The 16,164-nt window shown below is 45.5% G+C and overlaps 1 protein-coding gene across 1 annotated transcript in view; it reads right to left on the bottom strand.

Moving 5' to 3' along the window:
- The window catches only part of BCAS3 (BCAS3 microtubule associated cell migration factor), a 416,672-nt gene that overhangs the window by 263,822 nt on the left and 136,686 nt on the right, over window positions 1-16,164 (bottom strand). The window contains 1 exon segment of the mRNA XM_042442606.1: window positions 5,333-5,597. Coding sequence (XP_042298540.1) covers window positions 5,333-5,597 — 265 coding nt within the window.

The following is a 16,164-nucleotide window of genomic DNA, read 5'->3' as shown; positions in this document are numbered from 1 at the left end:
AGACGTTTCGCCTGCATCTGTGGCTAACATCTTCAGAGATGTTTCACCTGCATCTCTGGCTGGTTGCGATTGTTTGGACTGCGGCCCACTCCTGGCTTCTGGTGCTATGAAAGACAGAGGAATCTTCTAATATACCAGCTGGAGAAATGGGGAGAGCTGCTGTTTCAAAAGGAAGAATCATTTCATGGGGACAGCCCCCGGTGCTTTCAAGAGACCTCGAAGCAACGTTGCGCTGTGGCCACTGTCCCAGGCGGCAACATCGCTTCTAAGACCGGCCTCGAAGATGGAAGCGCCCAGAAACTCCAGCCAACCCAGCTCCGCTTGTTTACAGGCTTGGATGCGAAACGCAATTTGGAAAGGAACTGCCCTCCAGGGCTTCACGTTCTGCTCCAGCTCCTTTTCGCAAGGGCTATTTTAGGTCTGCTGTGATCTAAAAAGGTGGTTTCTTAAGTGAGTGTTACTTAAAGGAAGCCAATCTGTTTCTCAGGGAGGGAAAGGGGAGCCGCCGTGACTTTCAAACGTGCTTTCCCATAAGAATCCTGTGAGGGAAAGGATGGGAAACCGGGCACGGTGACAGAGAAACATTGCAGGCATTTGGAGATTTGTATATTTATCAAAACCTCTGGATTCTGTCCTCAGATTCTCCCAATGCAACACATACTCTCCCACTTTCTTTCTCTCTCTCCTTTGCACACAAACACACAGGGTGAAAGGCTGAAGGCATTTCTTCCTTCCCTTAAAGGGAAGCTTTGCGACTCAAACTGTATTCTGCTGCAATTTGGCAGGATGCTGAAACGTAAAGCATGCTTTTTTTTTATTAAGGGCCAAACTACATGTTCTAGTGGAAAAAACACATCTTTTTCAAAGTGTCCTTAGCTGGCCACTTTTATTCACACACACACAAAAAGCCAGCTTCCCATCCAAGCCCTTAAGCAGTTGTTTTTCCTCCTTTCTTCTTTCAAAACAAATTAAGTGTCGAGTGTTACATGCGATTTGTAGTTTGCGTGCCTCTCCATATTAGCGGTTCGGACGTGGGAGAATCTGTCCCTTATCCTTCTGCAATGGTTAATGCAGTTTGAGGCCGCTTTGGCTGCCGTGGCTCCATGCGCTGGCATCCTGAAATGTGTAGTTTTGTAAGATAGGCCTGTTCCAGACTGCCAAAATAAAGCTGCTTCGGGTCTCTTTGGAGGTATGCTGTTTAAATGATGCATGCATCCTAAGAATCCAGAAGCTGCACCAAAGCTGCACTCCAGTGCTTAGGAATGGAGTGTGGCTTTGGCGCGACCTCTGGACTCTTAGGACCCATGCGTCATTTAAATAGCATACCTCCAAAGAGACCCGAAGCAGCTTTATTTTGGCAGTCTGTAACAGGCCATAGTTAGCCTTCTCTGTCAGAGCGCTCTGGGGCCACAACAAACTACAAATCCCATAGCACTAAGCCACAGACATTAAAGCAGTATCTGCAGTGTGGCCGCGGCCTCCCGCTCCTTTCCCCCCTCTTTTGACTGGGTGGTTGGGGAGGTAAAAGTGGGGGGGGGGGGGGGAGAAAGCCACATGCGCTGCCCTGAACTCAACTGGAAGAGATGTGGGTTACCAGTCTACCTAAGAAATAATAGTTAGCAAACAATGAAATATATGGAAGGCTGGTGATAATTCCTATGAACATCCTCTCTTTCTTTGAACCCATGTGGCTTTGGGAAATGGGAATCCGGACTGTTGGGCGAGGTGAGATTTGAAGATGAGGGAGAGTGAAAGAGACAGACCGACCGACCAGAACAAGCTGGAGGTGTTTTGCTTTGTTTTTTATGAGGCAGAAATCCTCGCTTAATGGATTACAATACTCTCCCTATGGATCACTACAACCTCGGTGGATTATACTAAACCTTGTGGAGCCTAATGATCTCGGTGGATTTACGGTGACCCCCTGAACTTCGCTAACCTTGTGGATTTTCTTTCTCTCACAGTTAATGGGTTTGCGGGTTTTGTTTTGAGTTCTCTTTAAATGTCATTTAATTGCGACGCATTCATTTACGTTATCTGAACCTATGACTGATGCTTTGCTTAATCCTTACATATTTCGCTCCGTTTATTGAAACGATTAATTATAAGACCCTCCCCTTTTAAAAGAAACAGTTTGAGGTGGATGGAGTTAATTGAAATGAAAATGAAGTCAGCCTCTGATTTGGACGGAGAGCCGAGAGCAGGACTTCAATGGCATCACAGATATAAAGACTGATCTCATGTATTTGGGCAATTGGAGCTGGCCCAATAAAGGTATCGGTCTTGTGGATTTGGGGCAATCGATGTGTCATCCCCCCCCATCTCCACCGCCGCAACTGAAAGCTCTCAAGGCAATTGTCAGAATGGGGGTGTTAGAAGCAAACGGAGCATCAGGGAGCGGAATGTGATAGGACTGCATCCGCATTTAGGGACGGTAATGGCAGGTCTAATGTGAAAAGAATACCTCATCCGTGTTTTAGTGGGACAAACCACAAAAGTGTGCATTCTCACCTTGAAGCTCTAAATAAAACGAAAAATGAAAAATTGCATGCCGACGATGTAGACGGGGAACATCTAATTTTGCACTTTCCATCTAAGCAACCCAGGGGTAGCGTGGCGTTGTTCCCGTCGAAGCAGAAACCCCTAGAAGGACGCCAACATGTTGCTAAGGTCGCCGACAAAACAAGCTTATAGAAGGGATTGATTCAAGGGAGAAAAGAGCCCCGATAAAAACAGAACCAACCCACGTTGGCCCTGGCAGGTGCAAAGGAAATGCTCTCTTTATCAGATGCATGTTAACCATTTCCCGTCCTTCCTGTTCAGAAGGCGAAATGCGGACAGCGCCAGAAGTGATTCACTCCTTCATGCACTCATTGTAGGATGTCTCCCCGCCCCAATTAAAAAGGTTTATATTGCACAAGTAAACAATTTAGAGATGGGTCCGGCATAAACCCATAAATAGATTTGTTTCTCCGCTCTACCTAATGCACTTGAGAGATAAAAAGATATCCGGGGGAGGAGAGTCACATGGACTGTACATGTTGGCAATGCTCTACAGACAAGGTTCTCAGGGTCTCAGATTTGTAAGGGATGGTGGTGGCGATGGTAAGGGAACCTTTCAAGAGAACCACAAACACTAAAAGAAGCTCTGTACTATCAGAAAAGCAACAGCTGATGTGAAGAGAAGACTGAGGGCTTTGCTGGATCAAATGAAAAGTTCATCTCACCCAGCATTCGGTTTAAAGCTGTGATGATCAGATGCAGAGCAGGAAGATAGTAGCCATCCTTGCGTCTCATTCTTGACTCACCACCATCACTATCGGTGACTGGTATTTTGAGGCACATATCTCCCCAATGTGGAATTTCTACTGCTATTAAGTGTAATAAGAATGTAAGATCAGACAATCAGGCAGCATCGAACTCTGGATCATGGAGGCCATATTATCCAGGATCTTGCTTCCAAGCTGGAGATGAGTATGAAGACCTTCCCTTGTTTGTCCTTGGCATCCTCTGAACCTTGATGTTCTGCAGAGCCCTCACAGCTAAATAGCTTTGGTCCCACATCTGCCGCCCAATACATTCATAGTTACAAGGTCTGGGAAGACAGCGAGTTCCCTAAAGAACAAAGCTGACCTTCAGAGCAATGTCCAGGGCACCAAGAATGACCCACCTTGCCTTTGCCAATTTTAGGCATCCCTCGATAAAACCCTACAAAGATGCTAACACCGGTTTGCATCTTTGTGACCAAAGAAAAAACCGAGGCAGGGAATGTTTTCCCATTATAAAAGCGATCCTACCTTTTTATATCGTTTGCCATTTGAATATTGGATGGAATGGCCTATATAGGTCTGAGCACAGGCCCTCTAAGAACCAGAAGCCCTTTTATAATGTGCCACTTCTAATACGGACTGTGACCATTTGTGATAGCGATGGTGACAAAAGTTGTTGTATATGCAAGTGAAAAATCCGGGGCGCTATCTTAGCCCAGTGCGAGAAGAGATAAAAACAGGGATCTGGGTAACTAAATGGCATGACTTGTATTTGGAGGTGAATAGGATTCAGAGCTTTGAAGAAACCAAATCCTCTTTCCAGCTCTCCTGACCAGGATAACTCCATGTATCCTAGTCTGACGTATTACTTTTGAAAGCTGCGTTTGCAATTCCGTCCCTCTTCCTTCAAGGGTTCGACTGGTTCCAAAGTATCAATCAGCCCATCCCTGAAACCTTCTCGGTTATGCTAATCAAAACCAAATGAAACCTCTCAGACGCTTCTTGAGTATCAAACGCTTACCTCTGTTTAGGAAGAAAAAGCTTCAAACGTGTTTGGAAAACCTATAAAGGCGACAACTTACTGTAGTTCCCCCTTGACAAAAAACAGACACTCGAGGGATGAAAGCTACAGACGTTGATCGTTCCTTCCTGTTCTCTATATGATGTCAGTAGTTAAAAATGATTGGATGTGTTATAATAATGGTTTACAGCAATCTGGTGTCTGTTCCAGGCATGTCACACCAGACGGCTGTATTGTAATGCAAGGAGGAAGCTACAGCTCAAGAGAAGCCGGGTGGTAAGGGATCTCAATGGCCACCTTGCAAAGACGAGGGAACATGGCCAATGGCTGAGCATCCAAAGCCGGCTCCTAATACAATTTAGGAACAGCAAAAGAGTTGCCCAACTGGACCAAGGTTGCATGGGAATGTTCTTCCACCACAAAACTGTGGGAGAGACCAGAGAACACAAAAACAAACGAAAAGAGCAATGACCAACCCATCCTTTCCTTTGAGTTCATCTTTCATCTTGAGCTCGCTTTGACATATCCTCACAAAACAATAAATATTTGTCTTCAGGATGTCCAGGGAACATTGCACTGGCAAACAGTCCAACTGTCGGGTGACCACCTAAAACGCAGCCCAGAGCATGGACCGTGGGAGGCCCACAAAGTAAAATCTGGGATGAAACTTTACATCATCACCCCCATATCCCAGTACCTATTCTCTTACTACAGCATTGCGGACCATGGTCTATCTCATGCACCTAGACCTCAATGTCAAGAAATCATGTAGCATTGCATTCATGATGCATTCAGAAATATGTGCGCTTCCAAAAGTATTTAGAAATACATCTGAGTAAGTAGATTGAAGTCTACAAAATCTCACGCTGCCAACTTCTTCCTTTCAGTTAGTCTTAAAGGTGCAAAAAGGTCCCCTGGCAAGCCATACAGCTCCCACCTCTACTGTGAATGCTGCCCAGCTTTGGGGTGGCCCATCATACCAAAAAGTGTTGCAGTGGCCAATCCTTTTCAGCTATAGACGACCTTTTAAAGACGTTCTTACCATGCAGAGGTGAACCAGACGGACTGCTGGACAGGCCAGGGACAGGACTACAACGCCCGCCTTGCTTGGTTGTCAGTTCCTGCTCTATCTCCTCCAGCCCTGCGCTCTTCTGGAAGCGGCTCATGCGGTTCACAACCCGGGGCGACATGTGCGTACGGACGCAGGGCTGCCCTCCGTAGGGGTTGATGGGGAAGACGTGGGACGTCCCTCGGAGGGTGCTGACCACCACCCAGCGGCAGTCATGGCTGAAGGAGATGTCTTGTACCTGTGGCAGAGGGTGAGGGAAGGGAGAAGGCAAACAGTTAAGAACTTTCATAGAGCATTGAGAAATTGGCTCCAAAGAAGGAATCAAAACATGGAGGACAGTTCATTTGATCTGTCAATCAACTCATCCAGCTCCCATTTCGACAGCCTGCCTAAACCCAATATTTTACCATGTCTTATGGGATTATGGGAACTGTCAGAGAGCTTTGGTGCCGCAACAAACTATAAATCCCAGAAGTCCACAACATTGAGGCATGGCAGTTAAAATGGTGTCAACCAGAATTATTTCCACAGTGCGGATGCAGCCATAGTCTGCCTAGGGATTGTAAAGTGTGGGAGCAGCCACTAAGTATGTCCAGTGTAGTGTACTGGGTTGAGTGTTGGACTATGACTTTGGAGACCAGGGTTCATATCATTGGTTGGCCATGAAAACCCACTGGGTGACTTTGGGCCTCAGAGGATGTCCATGGCACACCCTCTCTGAAGAAAACTGCAAAGAGAACTCAATGATAAGGTCTCCTTAGGGTCTCCAAAAATTGGAAATGACTTGAAGATACACAACATCAACACATATGTCTTCCAAGTATATCTTCCATGATATACTTGAGCATCCATTGATACCTGAGCGACTTGAGCATCCATTGATTTTGGTACCCACAGGGGTCCTGGAACCAAATCCCAGTGGATACCAAGAGCTTAGAATACAACTTCCTAAGATCAGAACATAATACAGGTGCTAGTCCTCATGGAAGATATACTTGGAAGACATATGTGGAGGCAATCCTTGCTCATAATCAGTCTCATAAGCCAGAGGAGGATGGCAAGGGTTGAAGGAAAGCAGAGCTCCAGCGCTCCGGACGCATGCGAAATAGAGATAATCTATTAATACAAAGCAGCAGGCGCAGAAGTGGGTCAGAAGCTCCGGTTCAAACTCTGGGGTCGAAAGTTTGATCTTCCCGTTAAATGCAAAGCCAAAAATTTTGCTGGGAATTTTAATACTGCATCAAGCAGCTCGGCATCTTGAGAACTGCTCCAAACATTTCCCGGCGCAAGCAAGGGCACAGCTCAATAAAGCAAAGTTGCGACTCGAGAAGGGGGAAAAAAAAGATTGCCGCAAAAAAACACAGGAGCCTGGTGTAATTTTTTAATTGGATTTGGCCTCGCGCACCGGTTTTTACGGCAGGCAAGACGCGTATTAGCCGCTTGCTCATTTTTCATTCTGGGAAAACATGAGAAACGAGAGGTAAATAATCGTCGGCAAAAACGGTCGATTCGTGCCAAAGTTTTGGATGTGGTCGGCTTTTAAATTTTTAAGAGGAGGCCTTAAGGAGGTAGAACTCTGAACTTTTCTTTTCAATGCAAGAACATAAAAACGGCAATTTATGGAGAACCCAGGGCTTGGGAAGGCTAGTCCTCACCAAGGATGTAGTCCGTGAAACCATAACTTGCTCTACAGTGGCAGAGAACATGCATGTATGCAGAAAGTCTCAGGTTGAATCCCTGGAGGTAGGTTTTGGTTGGCAAAGCCTGCTGTTTGAAACACGGAAAGTCAACAGACGTCTATGTGGACAATACTGAGATGGATCAATGGGCTGAAACTGCATGAAGGGAGCTTCCTTACTGCTGTTTGACTAGAGAAAACCCAACCTAGAAGCAACAAGGACAGCCTTCACCACGTCGCCAGCCGTTCTGGTTTTTCCATAGAGGGTCATTTAGGTGAAGAGCGCTTCCAACTTCCCTGACAGAGGCAAAACCAGGACACTTCTCTTTAGAAGAAGTGAGGCCAAGACGGTTTGGCCAAGCCAAAGAAGTGAGTCGGGATGACAGGCTCTGAAGCCCTGCCACACCACCAAAGAAATTATGAAAGATTCAAAAAAATCATTGCAGACATTGCTCCTAAAACTCTCGGGGCACACTTTAAATGTATAGCCTGTAAATGAGAAACATATTGCACTTGGCAACGGCGCATGGCCTTGCATGAAGGAAGCCCGAGGACGGAGGCCAAATTTAAGCCATCTTGAGCGCTGATTTTTGCAAGAAGGACCAATCTTACCGAAAGGCATCCTGAAAGGTAGTAGATGGCAGGCTCAAAGGCAGTGGAACCATACCAAGGAACCAGCTATGCCAAGACAAAATGGGCACCCTCCTCTACCAATGGGCGCTCTGGTTTCACAAGAATCTTTATTACTCATCTGCAGTAAAGGTGGAGAACCTGGTGGTTTCCCATAGACTGGACTCAACTCTAGCAAGCATGAAGGTCAGAAGTTATGGGAGGTATAGTCCCACTCCAGATGGAGCTTCTCAGGCTCTTCACTCCTGATTCACATCATAGCTCTATGTACGGATGCTTGGAAGCGAATCCTGTTTTGTTTCAACGGTGCTTTTCACCTTGCTAAGTGTAGGGATGTCCATTTAGGATCATCCCAGGCTTTGGGCCAAAACCTGAGACCTAGGGAATGCCCTGATGGTGTCATTAAACGTTGTGCATTAAGTGCCTAACATAATGCATGTTCAAATAGCAACGTAACATGTGTTCCTGTTTGGAAGTTAAGAGAGAAATCCTTAACCAATGGAACTGTACTCAATACAACTTGAAATGGGGGGATTATTCTTTCTCACCTAGAGACAAAGAATCAAAGCATTTAGTTCATTCCACTTAGGATCATAGGCCTGTTACAGACTGCCAAAATAAAGCTGCTTGGGGTCTTTTTTGAGGTATGCTGTTTAAATGACGCATGGGTCCTAAGAGTCCGGAGGTCGTGCCAAAGCAACACTCCATTCCTAAGCACTGGAGTGCAGCTTTGGTGCAGCTTCCGGATTCTTAGGATGCATGCATCCTTTAAACAGCATACCTCCAAAGAGACCCAAAGCAGCTTTATTTTGGCAGTCTGTAACAGGCCATAGAATCATAGAATCACAGAGTTGGAAGAGACCGCAAGGGCCATCCAGTCCAACCTTTGCTTCTAGGCAGAAGATGGATGCAGAGCAGAGTGGAGGATAAGTCCTGGCACCACCACAAATGGGAGGGAAATGAGGAGGCTAACTTAATGCACTGACTACCAGGAAAGTCTTTGGAAGCCTTGCCAGCTGTACCAAGCTGCTGCTCTAGAGGCTGCTGCCCTGGAGATTTGCAGACAACCCTTTCCTCTTGCCTGGAGATGATCCTCCCAAAACTGGGGAATGTGCACCTGCATCTCCAGCTTGGAGATGATTCATGAAAACTGAAGACTCGAGCGTGGAGATCTGGCAACTCTGGCTAAGTGTGTTTAGGGTGACAATGTTAATGTTGCTTTCCTTCACATGGCCCACTAACCATTTTTGGCATGGCATGCCACTTGGGAATGGCAGCATCAAAGGTTCTAACAGAGAAGCCAAGACGGATGTTGCCAACCATGGCTGACACTGTAATGGGTGAGAACCATCACTGGTCAGATTCAGCAGAATGGGGCTCCTTGAACAGTTGAATGCTAGGTTGGTTTTTCCGCAGAAACATTCCCATCAAAGCCAAGAGTCCCTCGCTTATATAATGACCTCTTATGTGGGTCTCAAAGCTAAAGCGAGGGAGGATTTAGCTCTTTGACAACGTCTGTTTTACAGAACGCTGAGGTGGAAATCACATTCCTCTTCTTTCAAAACAGACAAAACCACTTCAAGTAGCAGGGACTCAAGTGATTTCCCCAAAGAAAAGTCCTAAGGAGCAACCACTGAATGAAAATATTTGTAGATAAACTCCTCCTAAGTGAATGGGGTTTGAACGCGGCAAACAAAAACACCCAGGACGAAAGGAAGGATTAGCTTTCGTTATATTATGAAAAGGCATAGGGCTTAAAATGAAACTCGGCACAGCTTTCGACAAGGTTGGCTTTCACAATACCGTGGGCCCTCGATGTTGGAAGAGGCCAACCATCAAATCTTGACAAAGTATTCCAGAAATGTACTTCCAAATATTCCAGACAAAAGCGGCGAGGATCTGCTGACCTGTAAGTACCCATATCTAAAGCCTTTAAAATAAAAAGGGATTTTTTAAACATGGGACCTGCGGCAAGGTTTTGCCTGGAAGACAAAGACAAGCGCTCACCAAAATATGTCAACAGATGGGATGCTAACAGATCCCATCCCATCGTTCCACCCAAAAACAGCCACAACTGCCGTTCTTAAAGAGTATCTTCCCCCAAACCCGATAGTTTTAACATCTATTGGTGACTCAAGGCAATTTTGTCATGCAAGAGAATCAAAACTGTCAGATTTGGGGCAAGGAGGTCAATATTCAGGGCAGAGTTGGGGCACCTCTTAGTCCTCCAGATGTTTAGACCCAAGCCTCTGCATGCCTTCCCACTAGACATGGTGGAAGGAGATGTTTTAAGCTGGAGGCCAACACATTTGGAAGACCAAAGCTTCCCACACCTGATCTAGGAAAAGGAGAACAAGAGCATTATCCATCCATCCATCCATCCATCCATCCATCCATCCATCCATCCACCCACCCACTTCTTTGGTTATGTTACAGCAAAACTAAAAGACAGAACAGCAAATACATCTAGTGTTGAAAGCATATACAGATCCCCACCATTTACCGTCAGGAGAAGGAAAACCTTGAGTATTCAAGCGGAGGTGACTATAAAGGAATAGCCACTGGGGCAAACAAGATAGCTTCTACTTGGAGCAGGATAAATAGGACTGTTGACATAAATCCTCACTACTTTCCTTTTCAGTTCTTTGTTGCTGTGCGCTTTCAAGTTGTTTCCAACTCAGAGCAACCCAAAGGTAAACCTATGAAGTTGTCTTGGCAAGATTTGTTCAGGTGAGGTGTGCCATGGCCTTCCCCTGAGGCTGAGTGTATGGCTTGCCCAAGAGGATTGTATGAATATACAACGACCAAATAGTTGGCCCGGCCCAGGCCATCAAGGTCCATTGGAAATCACACGCCGTACATATTGAAAGCCACATGGTTTTACGTCCCCAGGGTCAGGGCACAGTCAAAACCTGAGGCATAGGATTTAATCCCGTCTCCTGTTCTATATACAGAAGACAACTGGATTAACAGCTGAGTCTTTACTCAATGTTAGTGGGAGAGCATCCTCCACTCCAAACGGAGGCAGGAAGCTAGCGGAGAGAGTGCAAAGGGATCTTGTAGCACCTTTGAGACTTGAAAGAAAGAAGTTGGTAGCATGAGCTTTCGTAGACATGCGCCTACTTCTCAGATGCACAAGGAAGTAGGCTCAAGTCTACTCCTTTCAGTGAGTCTCAAAGGTGCCACAAGATCCCTTTGCGTTCTGATTTTCCAGACTAACACAGCTATGTCTTTGAGTTCTACCACCGTAAAGAGCGCATGATAGTAGATCATGGGGGAAAGAGTTTTCATCTTCAACACCTTTCCTCTTGCTGCCTTAGCAACTTCACCTGAGGCCATAACGTAATAGTTGGCCCGGCCCAGGCACATTAAATGGGTGGGAGAAATGTACAATGAGGACCTACACCTTTAACAAACTCTGAGCAGCAAGGAGTATGATGGAACGAGTCGACGAAGACGAAAAGGACGCCAAAGAGTTCAAGTGGTGTCCGTGACAAGTATAATCTCAGCAGACGCAGGCTTTTGGAGGAAGATGAGCCCTTGGGTACCATGGAGAGAAGCTTGTGGTGCTGAGTGTGTATGTTGTTTGGGATGCTCACATGTCACCCGCCACACCGAGGGTGTACATCATACCCGCGTTCTTGGCTGCTCATGTCACGAACAAGCGGCGCAGGATCCCATTAGTGGCTTTTTCAAGTTTATGCTAAAGCTTTCCAATTTATGACCATCCTGTGGGCTAATGTACCAAGCGTTCCACTTATTTATAACATCGCTCTGCATTTGTTGTTAATTGTGAGGTTATGTTTGGAGAGTAAAGATCCATCAGGGCTCTTTATTTCCCCACATATTTACATTAATACTCCCCGTCTTTTTCCCCCCTCTTCCCCGGGGTGGGAGGCTTTCAGATACAACACAGAGCTGAGATTCCTGGGAGCGACGCAGCTTCCCAACCGGACCGAATGGAACCGAATTAACCATTATATGAAATATAATGCGCAGGGGGTGAAACAACTGGGAATCCCGTTGAGCAAATAAGCAGATCTAGAGGTAACAAGAAAATAGATTTGCACAAGTGGTAAAGTACAAGCACAATTCACAGAAGTTACTTTTTGATTCCCAGAATCCCAAGTCAGCATGCCAGGAACGTATCTGCAGTTGGTCCTTTTTCCAAGGTCCACTTTTCATTGTACAGTATAGGCAGGAGTCCTGTTATTTGTTGGGCTTTGAGATCATGTCATCTCTTCAGCCAAGCAGGAGGATCTTTAAGGATTGGTGTCTTTCTTGTTGCTGTTAGTTGCCATCAAGTCAACTTTGGCCTGCGAATGTGAAACCACTAAGACGGGGATGGCAAACCTATGGCACGCATGCCAGAGGCGGCACTCAGAGCCCTCTCTGTGGGCACATGTGCCATCGCCCCAGCACAGAGTTTGTTACTAGAAGGCCAGGGGGACATGGCACTTTGCAATAAATAAGTGGGTTTTGGGTTGCAGGTTGGGCACAACGGCCTCTAAAAGGTTCACCATCACTGCACTAAGATCTCCACGCATCAACTGCCCTGCTGAGGCCTTGCAAACTCAAGGCAGTTGTGGCTTCCTTGAATGGATCGATCCACCTGTAATATAATTTTTTTCTATTGTCTTACACTCTACCCAACATCGTCATCTTTTCAAATTCTGTCTCATGATATGTCCAAAGTCTCAGTTTAGTCATCTTGGCTTCTAGTGAGAGCTCAGGGTTGATTTCTCTTAAGATGCTTTGACTTGTCTTTTTAGCTATCCAATGCATCTGCAGAAGTCTCCTCCAGCCCAACATTTCAGATGTGTTATTCTCATCCGGCCAGCTTTCTTCACTGTCCAGCTTTCACAACCATGTGCAGAAATACTACAGCCTGGATGATTCTGAATTTGGTATTTAGGGATATGTCTTTACACTTGAGGATCTTATCTAGTTCCTTCATGGCTGCCTTTCCAAGTCTTCGTCTTCTTTGGACCTCTTGACAGGAGTCTCCACTTGGATTAATGTCCAAGGAAGTCTTTCAGTATCTTCATCACCCACTTATGTAAATCATCTCCGATTATTATTTTTGTCACCTTAATTTTCAACTGCAACCCTTATTTTTGCATTTCCCCGCCCTACGTTTCTCCTGTAATTCTTCCAAGGCTTGTCTCATCCATCGGTCTTTGAGAGTGATTTTGGGAAGAAAGCAGAATTTTACAAAATTGTACTGTTTTTCCAATTGTAAGTTGCCTCTAGTTCCAATTTTGGGAGAAGAGTGGGATAAAAATGGTTGCTAATAATAATAATAATAATAATAATAATAATAATTATTATTATTATTATTATTATTATTATTATTCCCCTATCCTAATTTGAATAGAATCATAGAATAGTAGAGTTGGAAGAGACCGCAAGGGCCATCCAGTCCAACCCCCTGCCATGCAGGAAATCCATATCAAAGCATACCCAACAGATGGCCATCCAGACCTCTAAAGAAGGAGACTCCATCATAATTTCTGAGGAAGGAATATATTCCACTGTCGAACAGCCCTTACTGTCAGGAAGGGCCTCCTAATGTTGAGGCGGAATCTCTTTTCCTGCAGCTTGCATCCATTGCTCCCTTGTGTCCTAGTCTCTGGAGCAGCAGAAAACAAGCTTGCTCCCTCCTCAATATGACCTCCCTTCAAATATTTAAACAGGGCCGTCATATCACCTCTTAACCTTCTCTTCTCCAGGCTAAACATCCCCAGCTCCCTGAATCAACCCCTGGATGTTCTACATACGGCTTTAGTGGAACTCTAGTTTGCATGCGCAAGGAAAGCTCTTCTTCGGCGCCGAGCAGCCACCTCTGACAAGACCAATTTGGTATTTCTTTTGGAAGCCTCCCTTGAAGCTCAGCCACCGTTCAGCATCTGGTAGCAGTTGAGGCGAAGGAACTTTCCCAGAGCCAAACCAATATATACTGACCCCGAAAAAAGGTGTTTGCAAAGAAGTGTCGAAGGTGGTGCTCTTGGCCGTAAACCTTTTGCAAGGATTCGATTAATCCAACCGTTGCTGCTCTCCAACTCCTGTTGGCGTTTAACAGCCTGGGTTGCGCTGCTGCTCACGTACAGAGTGTCCCACCAGTCTGAGCACTCTTCGGTCACTGGGTTTACGAAGGATCCTGGGCGTGCTTCAAGATGGAAGGCTTCCCACGTCTCAGGCCAAGTAACACTTACTCAGGCCAACTGGTTGGCTTCCTTGCAGTTTCTTTTCTAGTTAGAATATTGTAGGAATCGTGCTGAACGTTCTCCAATTCTGATCTCCAGGTAGGAAACGCTTTTCCAGCACAGAAGTATGCATAGCCGACAACCTTCGAAGCTGTTTCGGCTCACTGTTTCCACTTCCGTGGATGTTTCAGCCCCATTTTCTTCCCTCCCCGTCTACAGCTATGGGTTTACTATTTTCCCAACCAAGTATAGGCTTTCCAAGCCAAACAAGGGATTAAACGGTGATCTCAATTATGTCACAACGATATGAAACTAATCTAACTCGGTTGCATTGAAGTCACTGTGGGAAAAGAGGGCTTTGGTGCCTGTACCTGCTCTTCCTTCCTTTCCTTTCTCTGTACTTTCTCCTTTGCGTGTTGTGTCTTTTCGATTCTAAGCTCAAGGGTGCGGCTTCAGCCATGCTCAATCCTTGCTCGGCTGTTCAAGAAGCAATGGCATTTGAAGACTGATGCATAGCAAGACAGGTCGAGTCTAATTTGAATTACTCCAAAATCCAAAACAGGTGGCTTGAGACAGTGGCAACTTTGCTTTCTGATGGCTCGGTGTACTCCTAACCCAAACGCACCCGTGAGATTTCATCCAGTGGCACAGACCCGAAGCACATGGCTGCATGGCTTCTAAAGGACATGTTCAATTTGATTGGAATAAAACTGGAACGTATCAGAAGCGCTGCACTTTACACAAGAGGAATGGAAGAAACTGCTGTTTTATACACTAAACATTTATGTCTAAAATTACCTTCAGGTATATATGTATAAAGTATATACGAAACAGCAATGAATTTCATGTTCAGACTTGGGTCCGATCTTCCAGATATCTCAATATTACACATGGGAACACGTGATCAAGGTACCTGTAGCATCTTGTTTAACAAATCAAACATCTCCTTGATCAGCTACTCTTTCCATAGTCTTTTCCCTTTTGCAACTCTGATCACTCTCTCAGTAATAGTCATCCTAGTTAGAGAAGGCAGCAGGGGTTGGATGTTTGTGGCTCTCCAGGAAGATGGAACAGCACCTCACAGCAGCCCAAACGTAAGAGCCAGTATTAAGGGATGATGGGAGCTAAATCCCAACATCATCTGGAGAGTCCTCCACCAATTTGACTCTTTTCTTCATTCTCCCATGATATACGTTTTTTAAAAAATCACCATTTCCCTAATTTTGCTAAGTATTTTGGCATCAAAACTGATACCAACTTGCCAGGGCTGAAATGGAAATACGGGTCCTACATTCAGGAGCAAACCCAAGGAGCGCGAACAGCACAAAGCATGGAATTTCATCCCCCGCTCAGATTTGTTAATCGCTCCGGGGACATCAGCTTCCGATAACAGAGCGATCAAAGGGTCAGTTTACTTAGAGAGAGCCTACACAAACCCAGGCAGGGCTCAGAATCTGGGGCGGCAAAACTCCAAACGCAAACGCACCCGTGAGATTTCATCCGATGGCACAGACTCGAAGCACATGGCTTCTAAAGGACATGTTCAATTTGACTGGAATAAAACTGGAATGTATCAGAAGTGCTGCACTTTACACAAGAGGAATGGAAGAAACTGCTTCACACCGAGTTCATCTAATTCAGTATGGTCAATACTGAACTGGCACCCGTACCCAGGATTTGAAGCATAACTCTTTCTTTCCCCTACCTGGAATAAACAGGACCTTCTGCATGCTATCTGTGTACAAGATCGGGGCGAGGGATCAGCAAAAGGGTTACTGCCCTGAAAAACGTACCGTCTAAACAACTAGACTCTACAGTCCCTAGCCTTGGAGATTTCCCATAATGTCAAGCTTTAGCTGTTTCACAGGTAGCTGTTTAGCAAAGGCTTCTCAAAATGGGAACCTAGTTATCTCTCTCCTAGACTAACAAAAGGCCCAGGATTCAGCAGCCATAGAACCTGTTCCTAGACTAAAGAAGTAGTTTTCATACAAGAACAGTCCATTTTAAACAAAAGTTATATGGAAAGTTATATGACTGCCTTCATTACAGTATTCTTCATCAGACTGGAGAAGGTGGGAATGGTGGTCTTCATGGCACAATATTCTGGAGTTCCTTTCAAATGTAAATCCTTTCAAATGTAAATCATGATGACGAAAAGAGTCCTTCCTTTTTCAGTAGCACATACGATATTATGCTCAATGTCTTTGCTTAGCAAGGGATGCTATTTGTTGACAAGTCAACCCGGGCCCGGTATCTGAAACACTTGGTGCAGAAGTTCAGTTCGCCACCGC

The sequence above is a fragment of the Sceloporus undulatus genome, chromosome 11, assembly GCF_019175285.1.
Source record: "Sceloporus undulatus isolate JIND9_A2432 ecotype Alabama chromosome 11, SceUnd_v1.1, whole genome shotgun sequence".
NCBI lineage: Eukaryota > Metazoa > Chordata > Lepidosauria > Squamata > Phrynosomatidae > Sceloporus > Sceloporus undulatus.
This window is presented reverse-complemented; position numbering and strand designations above follow the sequence as displayed.